At 42.4% G+C, this 21348-nt stretch overlaps 1 protein-coding gene across 4 annotated transcripts in view; it reads left to right on the top strand.

Annotated features, from left to right (window-relative positions):
- Positions 1–21348, top strand: part of septin9a (septin 9a) — a 62056-nt gene that overhangs the window by 8044 nt on the left and 32664 nt on the right. For 2 of the 4 annotated variants that reach the window (XM_070922700.1, XM_070922701.1), the window contains exon 2: positions 3350–3412. In XM_070922700.1, the coding sequence (XP_070778801.1) occupies positions 3350–3412 (63 nt within the window). Of the gene's footprint in view, positions 1–3349; positions 3413–7554; positions 7582–14612; positions 14744–21348 lie in introns of those variants that run through there. The other 2 variants (XM_070922703.1, XM_070922702.1) reach the window with 2 other exon arrangements.

The following is a 21348-nucleotide window of genomic DNA, read 5'->3' as shown; positions in this document are numbered from 1 at the left end:
TGCTGTCTAACCTGGAATGATGATGTTGATTGATTAGAACAAATATGATTGTTGCAGGTATCAGAGTAACAGGGAGGCGTTACAGCAAACGTGTCACCAAATAAATGTAAATATACATTCAGGACAATAGTTCTCATTTCAGGCCATTACCATTAAGGTTCAGGTCATGCTTGAAAAGACCTAGTTCATACAACATGTTGTCTGAGCTCGTCGGTAGGCAAAAGTGTTTATAGTCGTTTCAAACAGCCACACTAGAAGGCAGAGAGTCTGCACATTTTCAGACAGTCTCAACTGGAAGACATTCATAGTGTCATGTTGTTCACATGAGAAGTGACAGAAATAGTTGTGTTAAGATATGACTAATGGAGACAGAAAAGGGAAATTAATGCTATTCTGACTATGTGTCATTCTTCTCCATCAGAACAATGTTACTGTACTCATGTGCAAACAAATGTGACCTGCTGGAAATACGCACAATAGAAATGTTTTACAGCTGAAGAGTTGTCACACTGTGCCACGCAGTTTTTTTTACTATGCTACTTCATGCATTTTGTTCCACATGCAAGTTTGGTCTGAGTTAATTCCACATCGTCCACACAATTATAAAAATACAAACAAACCACAAATGAAATGGAGAAAAAATGTATGGCTTTCCTTCAGTGGCCAAATGTTTCTCGGTGGTCAAACAATAATAGCAATCTTTCAAACACTGGTCTGCACATTTTCAGACAGTCTCAACTGGAAGACATTCATAGTGTCATGTTGTTCACATGAGAAGTGACAGAAATTGTTGTGTTAAGATATGACTAATGGAGACAGAAAAGGGAAATTAATGCTATTCTGACTATGTGTCATTCTTCATGCCACCCCTGTGTGCATTAGTGCCCCACTTGGACCGCCCAAGTCAAAAAAGTTGCTTGTGGCGCTGGTAGTGGCAGAAATAGTAGGATACTGATTTCTATTTGTCTCTGAAGCAGACAGAGAGACAGAGAGAGGGGAGAGATGCTGAAATACTGCAGAAAGGCAAACACAGAGGGAAGCAAATGCTGCACATTTCATCATCACTTACAGTAGTTTCTTTTATTTACTTTCCTCTCACAAAGAGTGAAACTCTCTCACTCTGTCAAGCGTGTCTCTCTCTCACACACACACACACACACACACACACACACACACACACATTACAGAGGGTTTACTCACGTCTTCCAGTCATACAGTGGCACATTCACTCCCTTTCCCTCGGACCAGCTGTCTTTGTGTTGAAACCAGTGACAACACAGGCGGAAAACCACTACGTTTGCTGGATTTATTGGCAGAAAATGAATGTCATGTAGCACACTGATTTGCGGTAGGAAGTCTTTCTAACAACTTAAAAACAGGATGGGATGGCTGACTCACCAGCCACCGGATGAACTTACCTCATCTGAATAGCACTGACTGGGTTGATGCAGGAGATGAAGAGAGTTTGGGGGAGGTGGAGAAAAGAAAAGAACGATAGTGTGGTTATCTAAGAGAGATGCAGCATCTTGTTTTCGGGCCATCACCTGTTCCAGGAACAGTCGAGCTAATCACTTCACTGTTTTATCACGCTATTTAGAAAGCTACAATAGTTGTAGCCTGTTTTTATCTACCCTTCGTTCACATGAAACATCTGTACAGTGAAATGATGACTTATAAAGATTTCTCTTCACAACCAAAGCTACCGTTAGCTTGACTAATTCATTTAATGTATTCACTGATTGAACAAGACAAAGAGTCTACAGCCATGCTAGCAGCTCTAGTGATAATTCAAGGGATATTTCAGTCTGGAACAAAGTGATGAAAAGATCAACCAATCTACGAACTCACCACCTGATCGACTGACTTACCTCATAAACACATGATTTACAAAAACATCAAGAAAAGCACTATTAAGTTAAAAAGCTCTATTGTCATACTTTTGCTCTAGGTATGAATATTGCCTTGAAACATTAAACGTACAGTCACATGTACCATTTAGTCATTTACTTTACAGAAAATAGACATCACCATTTTTCTAACAGAGCTGAATAACCCATCTGAACAGACAATTGTTCTCCTGTTTGGCTCGTTCCCTCTTCATGCAGTGGCTGGTGATTCAGCAGAACTGAACACACACATTCACACACAGACACACACACACACACACTAGAGCAGATCAATGAGAGATTATCCGGACCATTCCATTAGTGTCAGGAACCAGACTGTCAGCCAAGAGGAAGTGGCATTCCTCTGATTCCTAAACCAGCCAGCGTCATGTTAGATGAGCATGAACGAGGATGCAGATATTTGGTTTTCCAAAATCTAAGCGTACTGGACCCTAACCAGAACAGTATCAGGTAACAACGTAGCGACATATGTCTGCTTCTTATCCTCAGTTGTTTCCTGCAATTGTCACTCCTTTGAAAAGACAAAATCAATACTAGAGATAACCTAGGCTTATTTTAAGACATGCAGAGTTCAGATTGTTCTACGCTTTTATTGGCCCTCGCTGTGATTAGTACTTACCTGCTGTTGTTTATTAATGCTTTGTCTCTGCCTTTCCCCCCTGGCTTTTCCACTTGCCTGACATTTAAAAATAGTGGCTCTGATCATTAAACGTGTATTGTGTGCACTTTTTGCATGATGATGTCCACCTGCCAAAGCCTTACAGGTTCTCCATCAGAACAATGTTACTGTACTCATGTGCAAACAAATGTGACCTGCTGAAAATACGCACAATAGAAATGTTTTACAGCTGAAGAGTTGTCACACTGTGCCACGCAGTTTTTTTTACTATGCTACTTCATGCATTTTGTTCCACATGCAAGTTTGGTCTGAGTTAATTCCACATCGTCCACACAATTATAAAAATACAAACAAACCACAAATGAAATGGAGAAAAAATGTATGGCTTTCCTTCAGTGGCCAAATGTTTCTCGTGGTCAAACAATAATAGCAATCTTTCAAACATTGGTTGACTTTGTTTTTCCAAGGCGAATGTGAAGTAACCATTTTCCACTTGGTGCTTATACATGTTTTGTTGCATTTCTAAAATTTAGGTCATGCTCATGTCTAGAGTGTTAGCTAAAAAAGCTCATTTATGGGACAGTCAAAGACCAAGACATGCCACCCAGCCTGGTACTGTGTGATGTTTTAATATTTCTAAAAGTTATCCCAGAACATAGAGCTGCGGGCAATGAAGTATTTATCAGAAATGATGTGTCAGAGCATGTGCAATAGTTCTAGCCTCCTGTTGATGAATGCGTACTGGTACATCTGTTGATTATGGTAGCCTACAGTCTCCAGGAGATTTCATTTTTGTCCTTCTGTCCTTGTCCCCCATCTACAGCGAGATCAGCCAGCGCTCGGACGAGGAGAACAGAAAGAGAGGGCTCTGGCATCACCAGTCCCAGTAAGTAGACTGCACCCCACTCACTTACAGCTATACATACATCTGCCCATTCATGCTTCCATCCATACATTCAGTGCATGTATACAAACATCCATATATGTGAAAGCCTGTCCACTGGCATGTCTATGTATCTGTCATCCACCCAAATGTGGTCATTGTCAAAGTCATACGCCCCTCTCCAGCTTTAGATTTAATCACTCACTATTCCTGTTAAGTATTACGTAAGTCACTGTCACTGACCTCAGCAGAGGGATGTGGTAACACTGAGGGCAGAGCAGGTATTGTTTCCTGTCCACACAACAGCTGGTAGCAGGTAAATAGCAGATCACAGACGCAGTGATAAAGACAGGTTTAGAGACAGAGGGATGGCAGAGTGACTGTATCCATGTCTGTATATCAGTGTGTGTCTTTTTAGGCTGTGTGTGCATAAATGTGTGCTTCTTTCTTTTCTTTAGTTCAAGATGTTTTTAAATTTAAATTTTAAGCAAAATTCCCCAAAAGCCATCAAAAGAAAGTTTTGGAGTTTGTGTTTCTTTTCCAATGACTAGAACATTAGACTTAACAAGATTGCATAATTAAAACAGCACCTCTTCTGTCACTTCAGTATATCATGACATTTCTTTGCTACTTCTTTGCATCCGTCTACACCACTTGTGTCGCGTTATTGTATTCTTTTTTGGGGGGCTTCTGGTGCAGCAGAGGCGTACTGGACAACAACAATGCACCAATGCTGCATCTACATACACTGTCAGAAATAAAACAAGGAAGTGAAAGCAGGTGTGGAAATGAAAACAGACGTCCATTAGCATCACCCTCACCATCAGCCAAGAGTAAAAATATTTTTAAATATTTAATAATAATATTTTTGCAATACTTCAAATCACATTTTCTGTATTTTCAGATGTTTGCCCTCGGGGGTTTTAATGTGCAATTCCAAAATTACTTCTGTGTTTGTGTGTCCACATGCGATAGTGTGTGTGTGTGTGTGTGTGTGTGTGTGTGTGTGTGTGTGTGTGTGTGTGTGTGTCTTCTAAGGGCCTTCTGCAGCATCAGCACATAGAGAGGAGGGAGATGGACGAGAGGAGGGGAACTGAAGCACACACACACACACACACACACACACACACACACACACTCATACTAGGTTTGCACACACAGATCATTGACTGTATGTGAAGGCACAAACTGACCATGTGGCCGCGTTTCATCAAATTTGCAGCATACAAGCTGTGACTTGCAACATGAGATGATTTTCCTTGCGTGTTCATTTTGACACCTTTAACTAAAATGAGCATGCAAGAGGATTGTAGGACTCACAAATGTATCTCTTTTTGTGAAGCGGGCCACTGGAAGTGTATTCATCCCACAGACAGCTGTGACAGGCGATGAGACATATTCTGTCAGTGGTTGTGTGTGTTTCTGCATGAGTCCACACAAATGAGTATGTGGAGAGTAAATTTGGTTGTGTATTTGTGTCAATGTATACTTCTTGTGAAAGATCATTGAATACAAAAAAAATGAGCAAGCACAAAACAAGAGGAAGTTTTGAGAGCAAACGAGGACAGCAGAGATTTTATTGTCAGATTTAAGTGAGCACTAGCACTTCCTGCTACCCAGTGTAGTCTATAGAAAGTGTTGTGGAATACATTTGACCAAAACAACAGTGTCCTTTTCAGGCATGCACCCTCTCACGTTGATGTTCAGGTGTGAATCTGCCTGAACACCTGGAGAAAAGTGTAAGAGTGCATTATTATAGTGAGTGTACATAAAATCAAAGATATGCTCCACGTAAGTGTATCAGTTTTATTCTGGTTTCACTTTTTTTTTTTCAGCATCAGAGCATCTTGAATTCTTGAGCTGCTGTTTTTAATATCAGTGAATCAGAGTGACAGACAGACAAGAAGTGAGCAGATTCACATACATGTACATACAGACACACACAAAAGCATGCCGACACACACACACACACACACACACGCAGATGCAGATATGCATAAGCGGATACACACTCACACAGGTTATTGGGAAATGCTTAAGGCTGAGGATAATGCTCTGCTTGTCAGCAGACCTCCCTGACACTGATGCAGTCGCCACAGGGCATGTGTGTGTGAGTGAGTGTGTGTGTGTGTGTGTGTGTGTGTGTGTGTGTGTGTGTGTGTGAGTGTGTGCGCTCATTGGCATTTGGAGGGAGATGCCCCATACAAAACATCTGCCAACAGGGCAGATTTACGAGCTGGCAGGCGGGTGTTTGAGAGGATGCTTTACTGTAACCTCAATTCATGTACACACACACACACACACACACACACACACACACACACACACACACAAACATAAACACACACAGGTCTATTCAACACTGTCCCTATTGTTGATCTGTTTGTAGTTAATTCCCATCTGGCAGTCAGCAGATCCTGCTGTATTGGACACACACAGAATTAGTGTTGTCTGCAAGGTGAAATAACATCCTCTTGTTCTAAGGTTATTTTATCAAACAGTGATGAAATAAAAATGATTGCTATTGTTATATTTAACAAGCTACCCTTACATTTACCCTCACCTCATCTCATTTGGCTAAAGATTTGGATTAATTTTTGATGTTTCATTTGATTGTCTTTAATCCACAACAAGCAAGATTTTATGTTAAAATGTGTTCACCTTATTGTCTTAGATCCAAAAGAACTAGTGAAGAACATCCCACACACCTTCACTGAGACCTCACAGCTTCATTCCTCTGTATTATTTTGTGTGAAACATCACAGACTGCCTGGGTTGCAAACCCTCCATTTTCAGTGTTTAGCTATCAAGACTGTGCACCCAATTAGTTCTTAATTACTTTGGAGTTGTATATTAATCCTTCCCCACACCTCCTGCTAGGTTAACAAGCCATCAGAGTTACATATTTTGGCCATGTGGGGCCGCCAGTGTGCAGATTTTCCTTATTTCATCACCCAATGCATCAAAATTAGGCACCTGGCTTTAATTAAAGAATGAATGAAGATACAACTAGAGACAGATATATAAATGAAAAACAAACACACACACAAACACACACTAAATGCTAACATGAATACACAAACACATGGTACACACGGGTCAACATGCAATACACAAGTTCACTGGAGGTGATATGTGTTGCTCAAGACATCAGACTGACATGTCTGAGTGTGTTTGATCTCTCTATCAGAGCTCAGACGCTTGCCATGTGACCTTTGACCCCCGGCGCAGTGTGAGTGACGTGCCAGAGGTCAGAGGTCATCTTGAGTTTCCTGAACACAGAGTTGTGTAACACACACAGACAGACACACACACACACACACACACACACATAGTCCTCCTTCTTTCTCTGTCTTGAATATTTGCTCTTGCTGTAATTTTCCCTCACCAGTGACACAGACACAAGCACACTGCCTCTCCTGTATTAACCCTTGAAAACATTTTTAGGAAGTGTGTTTTGATAGAGCGGGGGGCTCTTTGTTTCCATCCTGTATTGTTTTTGCATGTCTGTATTATTTCAACAGGCTATCATCCTTTCACACGTTTATAAAGGCAGAACAGATTCATCATGAGGAAGTCCAGATGTACTTCAGGGAACGTCTTTCACTTCAGCTTGACAACATTGCTTTTGGTATCAAATGAATCAAGGCCACAGCACACACACACACACACACACACACACACACACGCACACACACACAAGGAACATTATAAGTTAGCTGACGGAAGAGTTTGCAAGTCCAGCAGGTTATTTTAGTCTGTAAGGAGCCTGTCCATGTCACATGGCGGAGCTAATGGTTTCTATTTTCAAGATACAATGCTGCTTCAGTCTTTTGGTCTCATCAGAGAGAAAGAGAGAGAAAAAGAGAGAGCGGTGAATGCAACATATGATCAGCACATGGGGATGTCGTAATTCTGAATTCATTAGCAAGACACACTGAAGGAATCAAACTGGGGAGAGGGAGGGAGAGCAGAGAGCCCAAAAGGAAAGAGAGAGTAAAAAGAGGAGGAAGAGGAACAGAGTGAGGGAGGGAGAGAGGGAGGGAGAGAGAAAGGGAAGTCCAAAAAAAGACAGAGAGAGAGAGAGGGAGAAAGAGAGTGGAGTCAAAGAGCAGACACTACATGTGGCTGTGGAGGGAGTGATCTGGTTATGGAGGGGGACAAATTCTCAGGTAAGACAAACTCTCCGGAAACTGTCAGCCCAGATGAGCTCGCACTTCTGTCCTGAATGGAAAACGAAGTGTCGTTTAAGGTTCTTCAATCAGCTTTTTTACTGTGATCGAGTGTCTATTCTGCAAGAGCCTGCCTCTATTTTCCCCTCTATGGTATTTTCCACTCTCTCATTCTGTCCTGTTTGCTGACTGCATGTTTTCTTTGGGGTTTTTGGAGCCGGAGCTGGGAGCTCCGCAGGGTTTGTGTTGCAGCTTAGCTGACCTGTTTTGGTTTATCTGTCTTTATCTGTTCTGTGCTTGTTGTGTTTGCAGGCTTGTCTGTCTCTGTTTGCACCCACCCATCTCCACAACCTCTGTCCCATTGTTTCCAGTCAAATGTTTTCGTCTTTACAGGTTGCTGCTCTGTCACCACCACTTTTCCATTCCTGTCTCTGTCTCGTGCCTGTCTGTCTTTACACGTTTTCATTTTTTGTTCATTGCAGGAGGAAACTTTCTGAAGGTCTGATTCAGTGAAAGTGACACAGAAACAGCACTTATTTCTTAGACATTTCTCTCTCTCTCTCTCTCTCTTCTCCATCTGCATTCTCCCATTCTTCTTTGGTGTGAAAACAGGAAAGAGCTCTGTTTGAACAGTACTACTCTTGTCCCTTGTGGCTCTGATCCCGCTTCGGCCATCAGTCAGTCCCTCCTTTAGCTAACAGGATAGAGAAAACTCTGCTTCAGTCCACTAGCAAAGAGTAAGCTGACTTTACAAGTAAAAATCCTTACTTTTTCTGCCCCTCTGACGTAGTTTTCCCCGTTGGATGCAGTAAACAGTATGCATATTGATTTAATAAGAGTTTGTCTGTGTGTGTTGTACATTATGCTGGCCATTAGTGAGGCAATGCTGTCTGCTTCTTAATGGTATTTTTGTGAGTGTTAGTGTAAGCATTGTTAAAAAAAACTTAGCTGAAGTAGCTGCAGGAGTATGTGCATGTGTGTGCGTGTATGTGACCTAGCATAGCTTGTAGCACCTACATGGTGTGTGAAATCTGGATGTAGGTGAGACCACCGGCAAGTGTGTGTGTGATGGAGGTATCACCCTCCTGCCTACCTCTCTCTTTTTCTCTCTCTCTCATGGTGGCGCCTTGTCTCCAGGTGCTTCCTCCAGGGAGCTGTAACAGCTTCAGCAGGACATACTTTGTGTATGTTTCTGTTTTGAGTGAATGTTCACTGGAGTATTTATACACTTTCTAGTGTGTTGTGCGTTTGTATATGTTTGCATGTCTGTGTGCTTTCGGGTCAATGGGATGTCGTTGCATGTGCATGTGTGCACACAAATAGGAGGTTTATCCAAGTGCGTATGACTAAAGGCTGTGTGCTGTGTGTGTGTGTGTGTGTGTGTGTGTGTGTGTGTGTGTGTGGGTGTGTTTCCTGTGTTTTCTTCCCACATGAATCAACAGTGATGATGCTCTCCACGGAAACTGCCCATCAGCCACATGGAGATTGTGAATAAAGCGTAAAGGGGCTGACGTGTCCCATTCATTCCAGTCACAGCGAGGTCAGCTCACAATGCTTGATGAAAGTCTGTATGACACAGCCACAGTCAGCTCCCACTGAAGTCTCACGACTCATGACTTATAGAGCAGCCTCAGCAAGCTTAGCCAGCCCTCACATGAACCTTTCAATGAATTCAGTGAAAGATGTCAGTCATCTTGAATCTGTGCTTAAAGTTGTCTGTTTGATATGTAATATACACTTCTCCCACTAGGTGGAGGTGCTGAGTTGAGTAATTCAAAATACTTAACTCTTTTTATGTCAACCTTTCTCAGTTGTGAACACTCGCACAAGGCAACAAGTTTTGTTTTGTGTTGTTTTCTTTGTCACAGCCTACTTGTTTTGAATATGACCCTCCATAGGTTTAAGGAGAAATGTTATTAAAGGAAATTGGGGCCATGTCCTGGTGAGACTTGATTGGTGTTTTTGGGTGAGTTGCCGTGGCGACGCACTGAGCAGAACAATATGTGAGTGCAGCGGGAGCGACGAGGATGGCGATCACAATGCTGGATTGTTGACGTACTAAACAGGGTTATTACCCGGTGGAGAGATGGAGACGAGGGCGGAGGTGGGAGAAAGAGAGAGAGCGAGAGAGAGAGAGAGAGAGCGAGAGAGGCCCATTGAGAGTCATCTCTGATGGAGGACAGCTGCTCTCTCTATTTACCAAGCCATTCCATCCCATGCGTGAGGGAACACACACACATGCAGCATGTGTGCAGACAGTCGATACACTCACTCATAAACACAGGCACAACTGACTGCAAAGAAAACCACTGAGCTAAAGCAGTTGAGGGGGTATGCCAGCGTGTGTGTGTGTGTACATGCAGTGCAGTCGTACCATGTTTCCAACAGGTGCTGTATTTGATTAAAGTTAGCAGAGCCTGGCTGGGTGCTGCTGTTTAACATTTGGTTTAGGGCAGCTGCTGTCACTACAGCTGTGCATATACTTTAGACGAAGCTACTTCACCATGTGGGCTCTGGGGCCACGCGAGGGGTTTTCATTGTGTCGGTAATATTATGAAACTGTCTGCTGCCCCATTGTATTTACAACATTTACAATTCACACAGACTCTTACATTGTATGAGTGGCTATGTGTGTGCACTGATCACCTTCAGCTGTGCGAGTGTTCAGTTTTCTTTTGGACTGATCCTCACTGCAGTGCTTTCCCTTGCCATTCATTCCCACGTTTAGCTGAAAGCACAGTACTGTACTGTACTGAAAGCCAGGCACTTTTCTGGTTATGTTTACACTACCAGTGCTGCTGATTCCATTAGTCATGCTAACGCTGCTCTCTTTCTGTGTCTTTCTTTCTCACACACAGCAGGGAGAAATCTTCCTACTTCCTAGTTTCCATTAAAGCCACGGGGGTTCAGTGTCGCTTCCCATCTCTCTCTGCCTGGGGAAAGAACTGGCACACCTTTTCCCACCTTTCCCCTCCTCTCCTTCTTGTCTTGTCCATCTATCTCTCCTCTCCCCCGTCTCCCCTCTAAACTCCTGAGCCAGGTAATGCTGCGTATTATGGGGGTTGCCATGTAAACAGAGCTGCGGTAACCAGCGAGTCACATCCAAAACATACACACATGTACAAATGAGAACACGCAATCAATGCAAGTAATGCACGCACTCACCAACACACAACACACACACATTTTACCTCTTCCAGATGGCTTATTTGATACAGCCTGACTCATGGGTGAGTTGTCTGCATCGAGGCCAACAAAGCTTTTGTTGTTTTAGGATGAACTCAGCAGGAAGCTGGGGTTTCCTCTGTAGCTGATACTGGTAATGTTTGAAATAACAATGACTGTCTAAACCTGACATGACCTGAATATTCACAATATAAAACAGGCATATGCTGGTGATACTTGCATTTCCTATTACACGCAACTTTCAGCAGATATTGTTACTAAAGTGTTTAACTTCCCTACAATAACATACATTTATACATACTTTACATCAATTGTTTTAAATCATCTCCTGAAAACCAATTTTTAGAAACTTGCCATCTATATAAGTTCTTTGATACAGTGAAACAGGTGGTTAGATTCTTCGTTTTCAAATGGATCTGTACAAATAAGTTTTTTTATCAATGTAGGAAGCTGCATTTGACATAACTGTAATTGTGGATAAAACAGTTCAGGTGTATCCTTGCATCACACAGCTCAGCGTGTGTTTGGTTACCGTTGAAACATTTCTCGGAAACTGCATCTCAGATTCTAGAGATCGCCGGACGTCTGTCGCAGAGACATGTGGACCTGTTGGTGTCTTTGTGTGTGTGTGTGTGAGTGTGTGTGCATGTTTGTGTCCTGGCATTGCCCTAGCAACTGCCACGCTGGCTTGGCATCTGTTTATAGAAGTTACCCTCTTCTCCTCCCACTCTGCTCCTCTCATTTTTCAGCTCTCATGAGGGCAGGACCCACTTTAGAGTCGTGGTGGTCTGGGTTTCTTTAAGCAGTAGGTGGCTGTCTCTGTCTCTCTTCATCACTGTGCTTCAGTGCAATATAATACCAGCAGCCACCTATTTGAGTACAGTACAATACGCTAATGTACACGACGCCAGGATCCCCAAGAGGTTTATTATCTGGATTTAACATCACTTTTCTTTTTTTAAACAACAGTTATTATCCATTGTCAAAACAAATTTTATAACCAGAATCAGAAAATCCTATAGATAGCATCTCTATCGCCTCATGATGAATTCATTCTTGGGATATTAATGTTTTCTGTTAGACCTACTGTATTACTTCCATATTTCACTTCCATATCTCTTCATCATCAGTGATGACAAGGAAGAATTTGTTTTTTAGATGCAATCCCGCCTCCCTTTAGTCATAAGGAAGATAAATAAAGTCTACCAGGAAGAAGTGTAGTGGAATTTACACCATAAGAAGCTAAAGATATCAGCGCTGATATATGGAATCAACCTGACCTTGTATATCCTTTCACAGTTATAATAACATTTCTCATTACACACTGTATCCAAGGCATATGTTCTGCTAACGGCAGATTAAAACTGTTTTCAGAGCAGTGCATTGCATACTGCATCACTATGGCTGCTATGATATGAATGAAGTTCTTTGCAGATCAGGGTGAAAAACCTTCTAGTCTTCTCCCTGTGTGACAGTTGTTACGGCAGATTGGATTAGTGCTGTCTGGGCTTGTTGGGGCTTGCAAGGATATGCAGTGGAAGGAAGTGTGCTTTTCTTTATGTGTGTGTGTGTGTGTATGTTTCCGTGAAAGGGTTTGGTGCTGTGTTGAGTGCATGCATGTGTTGCTCTCTGAAATGTGTGCATGTTCATATTTTTGCATGCATCTGTGTGTGTGTGTGTGTGTGTGTGTGTGTGTGTGTGTGTGTGTGTGTGTGTGTGTCTGTGTGTGTGTGTCTGTGTGTCTGAATATGAGTGTGTGCCAGGGAGTGGAGGAATCTGACACACATGTGTTTTGGCAGGGCACACTGTGTGGGGTTGAGGGTGTGTCCGGAGCAGGATTCTCGCCATGTCTCCATCTTTATCTATTTCCAGATCACATTACGGTATGCTAGTGACACTGCTACCACTAACACTGTTGTCTATAGCTACATGTTGTATTTATAGGAGCAACGCTGACCCCTGCTGGAGAAAGTGACACAGTGTCAGATATTCAGAATCAGAATCAGAAATACTTTATTGATCCCCGGGGGGAAATCATACTGTATATTATATTGTGGGGTTCATACCTCAAGGGAACACATTTGAAGTATGCTTTTATACTATACTTAGTATCTGGGATCCCAGCCAGCTACTGGAAAGGTTTTCACCTGTTCTGGCTTTTAAAATTCCAGGCACAGGTTCAGTTTTTAATGTTAGCCCGAAACGATTAGAGAGTTTTCTCACATATTTTGTGAGTTACATATTTTACTTGCATCAATGGCGGGGAAATGTGGTGTAAATTTAATCTCAGATTGCAGGTTTTGGTACAGTAAAGCCTCCTATTTGTTTTTAAATCAATGTTAGTGTGTGTTTGTGCACTCGCACACATCTGTGTTTATGATCGGTAAACATGCCTAAATCAACAGAGAACGCAAAGTTAGATTCCAATGTAAGCAACATATTGGCGGCGCTCTTGCTAGACATGCAAGATTTCAGTCCAAAACACTTTAGGATAAATCACACATGGGACAACGACTATTTTTCTTTACAGCCAGAATATTGTATTACAGATTAAATCCAAATAATATTCCACACTACTTTCTCTCATCTCTCCAAATGCATTTCTCTTTTTTGCCTCAGGTGTTGTTGTCTCTCATGGTTGCCCCTATTTTGGAAGCAGTATATGTTACACACACACACTACTACTACTACTACTACTACCAGCCTGTGGATGGTAAAGGTTGAATATGCTTTAGTCGCCTCAGGACAGCTTCCCACTGTCTGTCGGACTGATGGGTAACTCCAGTTTTCACAGAGGGTGAGAATGGAAGTTACTGTACATCAACGGTTACTGTAAGACTGCAGTTTTTATGTTTTGTTTAGAATTAGACAAGTGGTGAACATGCATTCATTGGACAACTACTCACAAGTATACAGATACAGAAGTCTGCCAACCGTCACATCCTTATTACTTCTTTCTCCAGAGCATATACACACCGACACACACACACACACACACTGACCAACGCCCTTGTCCACCCTTCCCCCTCCGCCCCCACACACAGAGGCTCATTCACATGGTCATTAAGTCATTAGGCTACTTATTTATTGATGTCTGCCTCCAGAGCGACTGAGCATGTCAGACAATCTACTGACCGCCTGCGTGAGCCTGTCCTGACCATATTAGTCCACAGTATGATTCTGTCCCCACTCTGGATTTATTTATCTATCTACTGTAACTTTTCAATCCATCCGCTGTAGCATATGTTTGAATGGAGGCCTGTCTTTTTTCTGTTTTAGTGAGTGCGTTGAGTTATGTGCTTATAGGATGTTGATGTTGGCATATTCAACAGAGTAAGACTTTAAAAAGTCTCAATAATAGCTTTCTGTGTGTTTCATCAGTTGCCCAGAGTGTGTTGGTCATGTGATCGAGCCTACAGGAAGTGTGTTTGAATGTAGCATGCGTATAATTTGACCAGCCCAGTCAAAAATGAGGGCTTTCACGGAAAGGAACCAGTCTGAGAGGACGATTGCAGAAGGGGAGGGAGGCATGGAGGGAAGGAGAAAGGGGGGAGGGAGGACAGTGAGCTAGAGAGAGAGAGAGAGAGAGAGAGAGAGGGAAAGAGGGAAAGAGGGAGGGTGGGGGGTTGTCATCGGCAGCTCATTCCAGGCTCTGGAAGTTGAGAAGGAGGAGAAGAGAAAAATAAGTTGCTGCTTTAAGAAAGAGAGGAGAGATAGGGAGAGGGTTTGGATCAGTGAGCAGCTCAACTCTTGTTTTTTTTCCCCCCCCTCCCCTCTTCTCTCTCACACGGGCTCCTAATTTGGGATTTGTTTGAAAGCGGGACTGCGCCCCAGGAAGACTTTTCCTTGCTGGGGAAAGGGAACCCTGCTCCCTCTCTCTTGCATTATACACACCCGCACACACACAACTTGATCCCCAAAATGTCTGATTCCACTGTCAACGCTCACTTGGAAGGGATCATATCAGACTTTGAAGGTTAGTTTCTTTCTCTCCTGAGCTCTCCTGCTCCACTGCTTTTTTTCTTCTCCTTGTCAGCCTTTGGAGTGAGTCGCTCTTTAACCCTGCCATGAGGACACTATAGATAGTTTCCACATGTTTGATTGGATCCCGAGTGGATCTGGAAAAACAGAAAGTGTGTGAAGAGCTCGTTGACATCTGCAGTGAGCTGTGGTGAAATCATGCTGAAAGTGTTGCTTTGGACTGCTCTTTAACTTTTGTTGAGACGCATGTTTGTTAAGGATGTCATGTATGTATCCGACATGCATGAGAGCATTTAGAAGAAAGTGTGTAACTGATTTAGCCTCTCCTGTATGAGGAGAGTGCGTATACTGTATGTTGAGCGCTCAGGAGACAGCAACTGACCATACCACTCTTAGGGGAACACCTGGCACACCTCCTCCCCCCTCTGTTCCCTCTTCTCTTCTCCCTTTTCATCTCTCTGCCCCTGGCCCACAGATTCCCCCTGTCATCCCTCTCCTCCCACTCTTCCTCCTCCTCCACCTCCTCGTCCTACGGCTGTGCTTCCCCTTTTCCTCTCTCAGCAGCTCGTCCATCCTCAGCCCCTCTCCACTTGGCCTGACTGGCTGGTGGATGCGAGGAGGGTGGGTGGGGGTTGACAGGCCGACACCTCTCCCCCAACCTGCCTGTCTATCTGACTATCTGTCTCCTGTCTCTCACAAACACATAGCCATTAGGAACGCATCCGCACTTGTCCGGAGCTGTTCCTCTGTCAACACCAGTTTGCTTGTGGTATGTATGGTGAATCTCTCTGCCTCCCTCTCCCTCTCTCCCTGTCTTTAGGTCTTTACACCGCTGGCTTACACAGTGCAACAGAGCAGAAAGATAAGTGGCATTCAGAAAAAAGTGGGCTTTAACCATGTGGCTCAAAGTCATGCTTTTAGACATCCCTTGCTCATGTGTAACTCCAACATAATGGGTTACTGTTGTGATTGTCATTGGTGTGTGTTGCTCCTGGTTGGACTGAGTGTTAGGTAATACCTTGGTGTCATCACCATGCACCATGATGTATGGCCCTGTGTGGCTCAGAGAGTACAGCATGGCACAGATGCAGCAGGGATATGAGCCAACAAGTCGATAAGAATCAGTGAATCATTTAAACTGCTTTTGTTACAAAGACAGAGTAGCTTTGTCATGTAATTTTTCTTCAACACATTCTGAAATTAAAAACTCAACTTTCACTACATTAGACATGATGAAATATGGAATTTAACTACTTTTGAAAAGGCAAGAATCACAGGGTATTCTGCATCAAGAGGAGTTTCCTGTCAAATTTCCTTTGAACATCTTTTCTTCTATAAGGCAATCTGTAAAACACATTGTTATAAAGAAATGTCAACACCAAATGACACTCAGAGACATCAACTAAAAAAACGTTTTAGTTAATTACCTTTCATGAAAGCTAACCTTAAAGCAACCATGTAACTTTAAAAGAAGAAATAACACAATCTTCCTCTTACAAATGAAAAGTTGAATTTAGAAGCAATACAACACACCCTTTCCTACTGCAGTACACTCAGGAGTTTCTGCTGCTACAGCCTTACTTGGTCTGGTATGACTGGTAGCTTATGGTGGCTAATGTTAGCAAGCCTTTGATTGATATTGTTGTATAGTGGATCTCACTGAGTAATTTCACTGACTTAATGACTCTTCTCTGCTTGTGCTGCTGTTACATTTTAGCATTTATGTGGCCACAGTTGCCACAGCAGCAAAAATACATAGTCTCACTTGGGTTAAGTTTAAGTCAGATTACAGTCGTAGGATTTTCTATTATGACTACTACTACACTACTTATGTGAATCAGGAAACTTTTGCAAAAAGGCCATGCCTACAAATTGCAGTAAAAGACTGAAAGCCTATTTATTTTGGATCAACAAAACAACAGATCCACATTTTCTATGGCTGTGTGTTTTGTGCTCTCATAAAAGTGCATGGTGTGAATATTTGCCAATTAATCTTTCACACTATGGTGACAAACCTCACAAATACGCCAATCATCTGATTACATTTTCATGATCATGCAGTTGTTTGAATGTTGTGAAAAGTGTGCGTGCAAATATATTCACATCATATGCTTGTAAAAATGATTAAAGCTCTTAAAAAGCAGTATTTTATTCATATTCATATTACTGCCACTGTAATCTATACAGTAAATCTGTGAATGAAAGCAGGAAGAGTATGTTTTTTTCATGTAACTATTGTTGGATGTGAAGCGTGATTCACTTTGTCATGCCCTTAGCGGATGACGTCAGTGAGAAGCTGAGAGAGACAGAGGACATGAGGTTGATGACCTCAGCTGTGACTTCACCCTCACACACTGACACAGATCATTGACCGGGCCACTGGGACTTCCGCTCAGCAGAGTGAACACACACATACAGACATTCATACAGTGTAATTTCTTACAGCTCCTTCAAAGAGGTCTGTTCTCTTGCAAAAGCCCCTTGTGTTTCCCTCTCAAATTAAAAATAGTTACATTTGTGAGACATTAAGTGGTTTAATATTCCCTTGAGCCAGATGTGAACCAGATATCTGGCTTATGTTGATTCCTTTTTCAAGCAATGGCACTGGAAAGCTGCCACTGCTACTAGTCTCTTTCCTTCTCTTTCTAAGCTGCATGTTAAGGGCATTCACTGGTCCAGCGAGAGGAAATTCCACAGGAGTAGATTTCTGTGGTGGGTGAAAATGTCGGGGAAGGCAGTGGAGGAGTGGATCTGAGCACAGCCAGGCCTCCCTTTACAGATCCTGCATGGCACTCACCAACCCATCACAATAACACGAGTTTTGACAGTCAATGATGAGATAAAGTTAAAGACTTAATCACCAGGTAAGGACGTGAGGTGTTTATGGATAACGGTGAGAAATCTGATGAGGGATCATGGTCAGATCTCGAACGCCTTTCAGAAAAAAAACTGTTATTATAAGCCAACTGCCACTTAGCTGTGGTTTCAGATTTTTCAGGAACTCTGTGAACTTAGTTGGTGCTCTGTAACCCATAAAGCACTGAAACTGTGCTATTAAGGAGCATTGCTATAAATGTTTCTTTTCGTCAAAGAACAGAAGCATAGGGTTAATGCGCTATTGATCTCAATCATTAAAGTCATTCAGTCTTGTGATAAAATGCCATGAGGAGCCTCATTGATAGAACTTGTGTGTCAGAGGGAGGAAGTGTCTTCTGACTGAGGCTGATGATAGCCGTCTCCATCCTTATCAGCATTATCAGGGCGCTCTGTACTCACCAGCTAGGACAGGTTTCCTGCTAATGACGCCAAAGTTGGAGCTGGTGGGAAGCACCAGGGGTCACTCTGAGGTAGAGCGAACACAGCAGGTCTTTGTTAGACTTTAAAGCTTCTTCTTGCTGGTTTTCTCCCTGTTGGACACGTGGAGCGAAACCTGCACCGATGCCAACCCCAGGCAAGACCCCAGAGTCATCAACAGGCTCCATGCTGTGACTAAAAACAACTAGCCTGTGATGAAAGATTTTCTTTTGTACATTGAGAAAAAAGTGTTATTTCTTTCTGCAGGGAATGGAAAATGTGTTTGACAACTGTAATAGACACCTCCAGGAAAGAGTTGGACTTTAATATTATATTTAAGGGCCAAATTCTCTTATTCCAGTGGTTCAAAGCACATTTTGACATGCAGAGCCTTTTTAGGCTACTGTGAAGAACCTTTATTATTTTTTCAGAGAGCGTATCTATTTAACTGACTTTGGTTGTGCTCGGCATGTCAAATTGGCTATATTGTAAAATTTTGCCTTAAACCCTTGTCTGGGTTGATTTGTCGACCCCTGTGGTTACCATGGTAACGGCACGTGCGGTTTAACACTACAGCAAGACAGCGCTCTCTTATTCCATTACTCACAAAATTTAAAATACGCTGACAAAAAAATTCTGAAAATGATCGCAATTTGAATACTTAAAATAAAAGCCGCAGTAGGAAATGTGCTCACAGTAAACAGTGAGGCTGATTGTGATAAAATTACATACAGTAATGCTGTTTTACTTGCATGCCTCGTTGCCTGGGAATCACTCAAGCATGTGAAGGCAGTTTGAACCTAGCGGAATGGCAGACTCCACCACTAACAATGAAAACTAAATTAAACATACATTGAATGATTATTGCAAAATGTCGACCATTAATAGTGTCAAAAACAGAGTTTGACTTCATGAAAATCTTAAGGATTATAATTTACCCTTAAACACAATAAACCAGAATATTAAGCATAGTTAATGTCTTTGTTGTATGATGGCTGATTGTGACAGTAGTCACAGTTTGGAGATTGCACTCTGTAGCTCTTGGAAACCAATTTAGTTTAGTTAGCAATTTGTCAAAATTCCTGCTTATACTGTAGCGATCTTCAGTTTCCCTCAACAACTGAAGACAAAAGGCAGTACTACATCTTGTTGACCCGTCCAGCTCATCTGCTGTCATGCTCAGAGAGGCATAGAAAATGTCCATGTGGTGCTCATCCAGTCGGCCTACATGCTGCACTGGAGAGCAGAGTAACATCATCATATGATTTTCTGGCAGGTTAACTAGTGGATTCATCCCATGTCTGACTGAGTGTTAGTTGAAAAACATCATGCTTGGCTGCAATGTCTTCCATATTTGGCAGTTCAGTCCGCTAGCAAGTTTTCAGTATAATGCTTGGAATGGAGTTCAAAATTAATGGTGTACAAAAATCTTCAAAGCAGATTTTGTTTCAATTCCAGGTCAAATGAGAGGGAGAGCTAATGGAGAGAGCCAGAGAGAGAGAGAGAGAGAGAGAGAGAGAGAGAGGACTTATGTTGACATTTGGTTCACATTGGTGTTCATTAGTATTATCTTAGCTTGTTTGGAAGGGCTGTGATCACTGCTATCTCCTCAGAACAGCAGCAGCATACAACTGCTTGGAGACATCAAATGGTTTTGTCCTTGATATCACACACACACACACACACACACACACACACACACACACACGTACAGCTGTGACCCTGAAAAAACAAAAATCACAACCTGCACACACATTCAAAGACAAATAGCTTACAGTGCATAGTCATACATAAACATACAGGCACACTGACAGGGACTGAGACATTACAGAGGCGAGTAACGGTGCCATCTTGTTCACATGAATACACAAAGAGAGACATATTAATGTGTGACCTCCCCATCTACCTTCATTCATACACACACAGATCCCAGCATGCAGTGTGGTATGACGTTAACAGAGGCAGAGAGTTTGGCTGCAACCAGGGCAGAACAGGCTGTGTTTGCTTTACGCTACAGCTGTGTTTAAACACACACACATACAGAGAGAGGCATAGAAACATAACTGACAGGGCCTCTGTCTCCACTGTGTCTGTGAGGACTTCACTGTGTTGAGCTCTTCTATCACCACAAAGCAGGCACACACACACAGTTAGTTAACAGGTTATTATATTAAAATCACAGTCGAACATGGTTTTAAGTGGTCTGTGACACTTTGAATATGCTTTTGCTGCTTACTTTAACTGCCCTTAAAAGCTGAGCCCCACACATCCATGAACAGTGCAAGTAATGTTCATTAAAGGTGGGACGGAGGCATAGCAACAGTAAATTAGTTGCTCCATTAGTGGTTCACTTCCTGTCCTTATTGGCAAGAAATTCTAATCTCTGTGTTAAGATATTTCAGGCCTTTACCACTGCATCCAATGAATTTTACATGTAACTTCATCGTGACTAGTGTCAGTGCTGTGCTTATTTGTTATACTCAAAGAAGAACAGAGCACACTGACAACCCTGTCTTCCAGGAAAAGTTCAAGGCCAGATTCCTCAAATAAAATTACATTATTCCATGTGAGCAACACAAAGAGTTTACTGTCACATGTGTATACTATCAGAGAGAATCTAAGTCACAATGTTTTTTGTCTATGTCTCTCTGTCTTATTTTCTCTCTGTCATTCTCAATGGTGTAATGAAGAAGTGCTAACTGAGGACATGGCAAACCTTTGAGGACACATTACACCAGGACCTAACATACAAAGCGCAAATGTGCAGTAGTATAGATGGTACATGTCATATATATAATATACATATTATTCAGTATTCTGTTTAAGTGATGCAGTGTGGGATATACAGTATGGCTACAGATATAGAAGGAATTATTGTGAGTAGGATTTCTGACTTGTAATTCAAACTTCAAACAAAAACTTCAAGCTAACAAGGACTGACCCAATATTTTCTACATTTATGATCAAAGTTTTACAAAGGATTATTGGAAATGGTTAATCTTACTGGTAAACCAGTATTTCACATCACAACCATCAGCTGCGTGATTCTCAGCAGACCCTCTGATATCAGACACAAAAACCTGCTGAAACCTATCAAAGATGTGAAAACAGTGAGTTCCAGGAAGAGGGTCTTCTCCCATGCTGGTGCTTGGCCCGTCAGCCTTGGAGCAGGCCAGACGCCTGTGCTGGCTCGGGTGTTTTTCTGGGACAGAGGCCGTGTTGCTCCTATAGGCTTGTAGCTGCTCCGTTCTCTGCGCTGAGCTGAGGTGAGCCAGGTGTCACCCTCACACCTGAGACCATGGCCAG

Source organism: Enoplosus armatus, chromosome 17, assembly GCF_043641665.1.
Source record: "Enoplosus armatus isolate fEnoArm2 chromosome 17, fEnoArm2.hap1, whole genome shotgun sequence".
Taxonomy (NCBI): domain Eukaryota; kingdom Metazoa; phylum Chordata; class Actinopteri; order Centrarchiformes; family Enoplosidae; genus Enoplosus; species Enoplosus armatus.
Note: the sequence above shows the minus strand (reverse complement) of the source record. Positions and strands in the feature narration are given on the sequence as shown.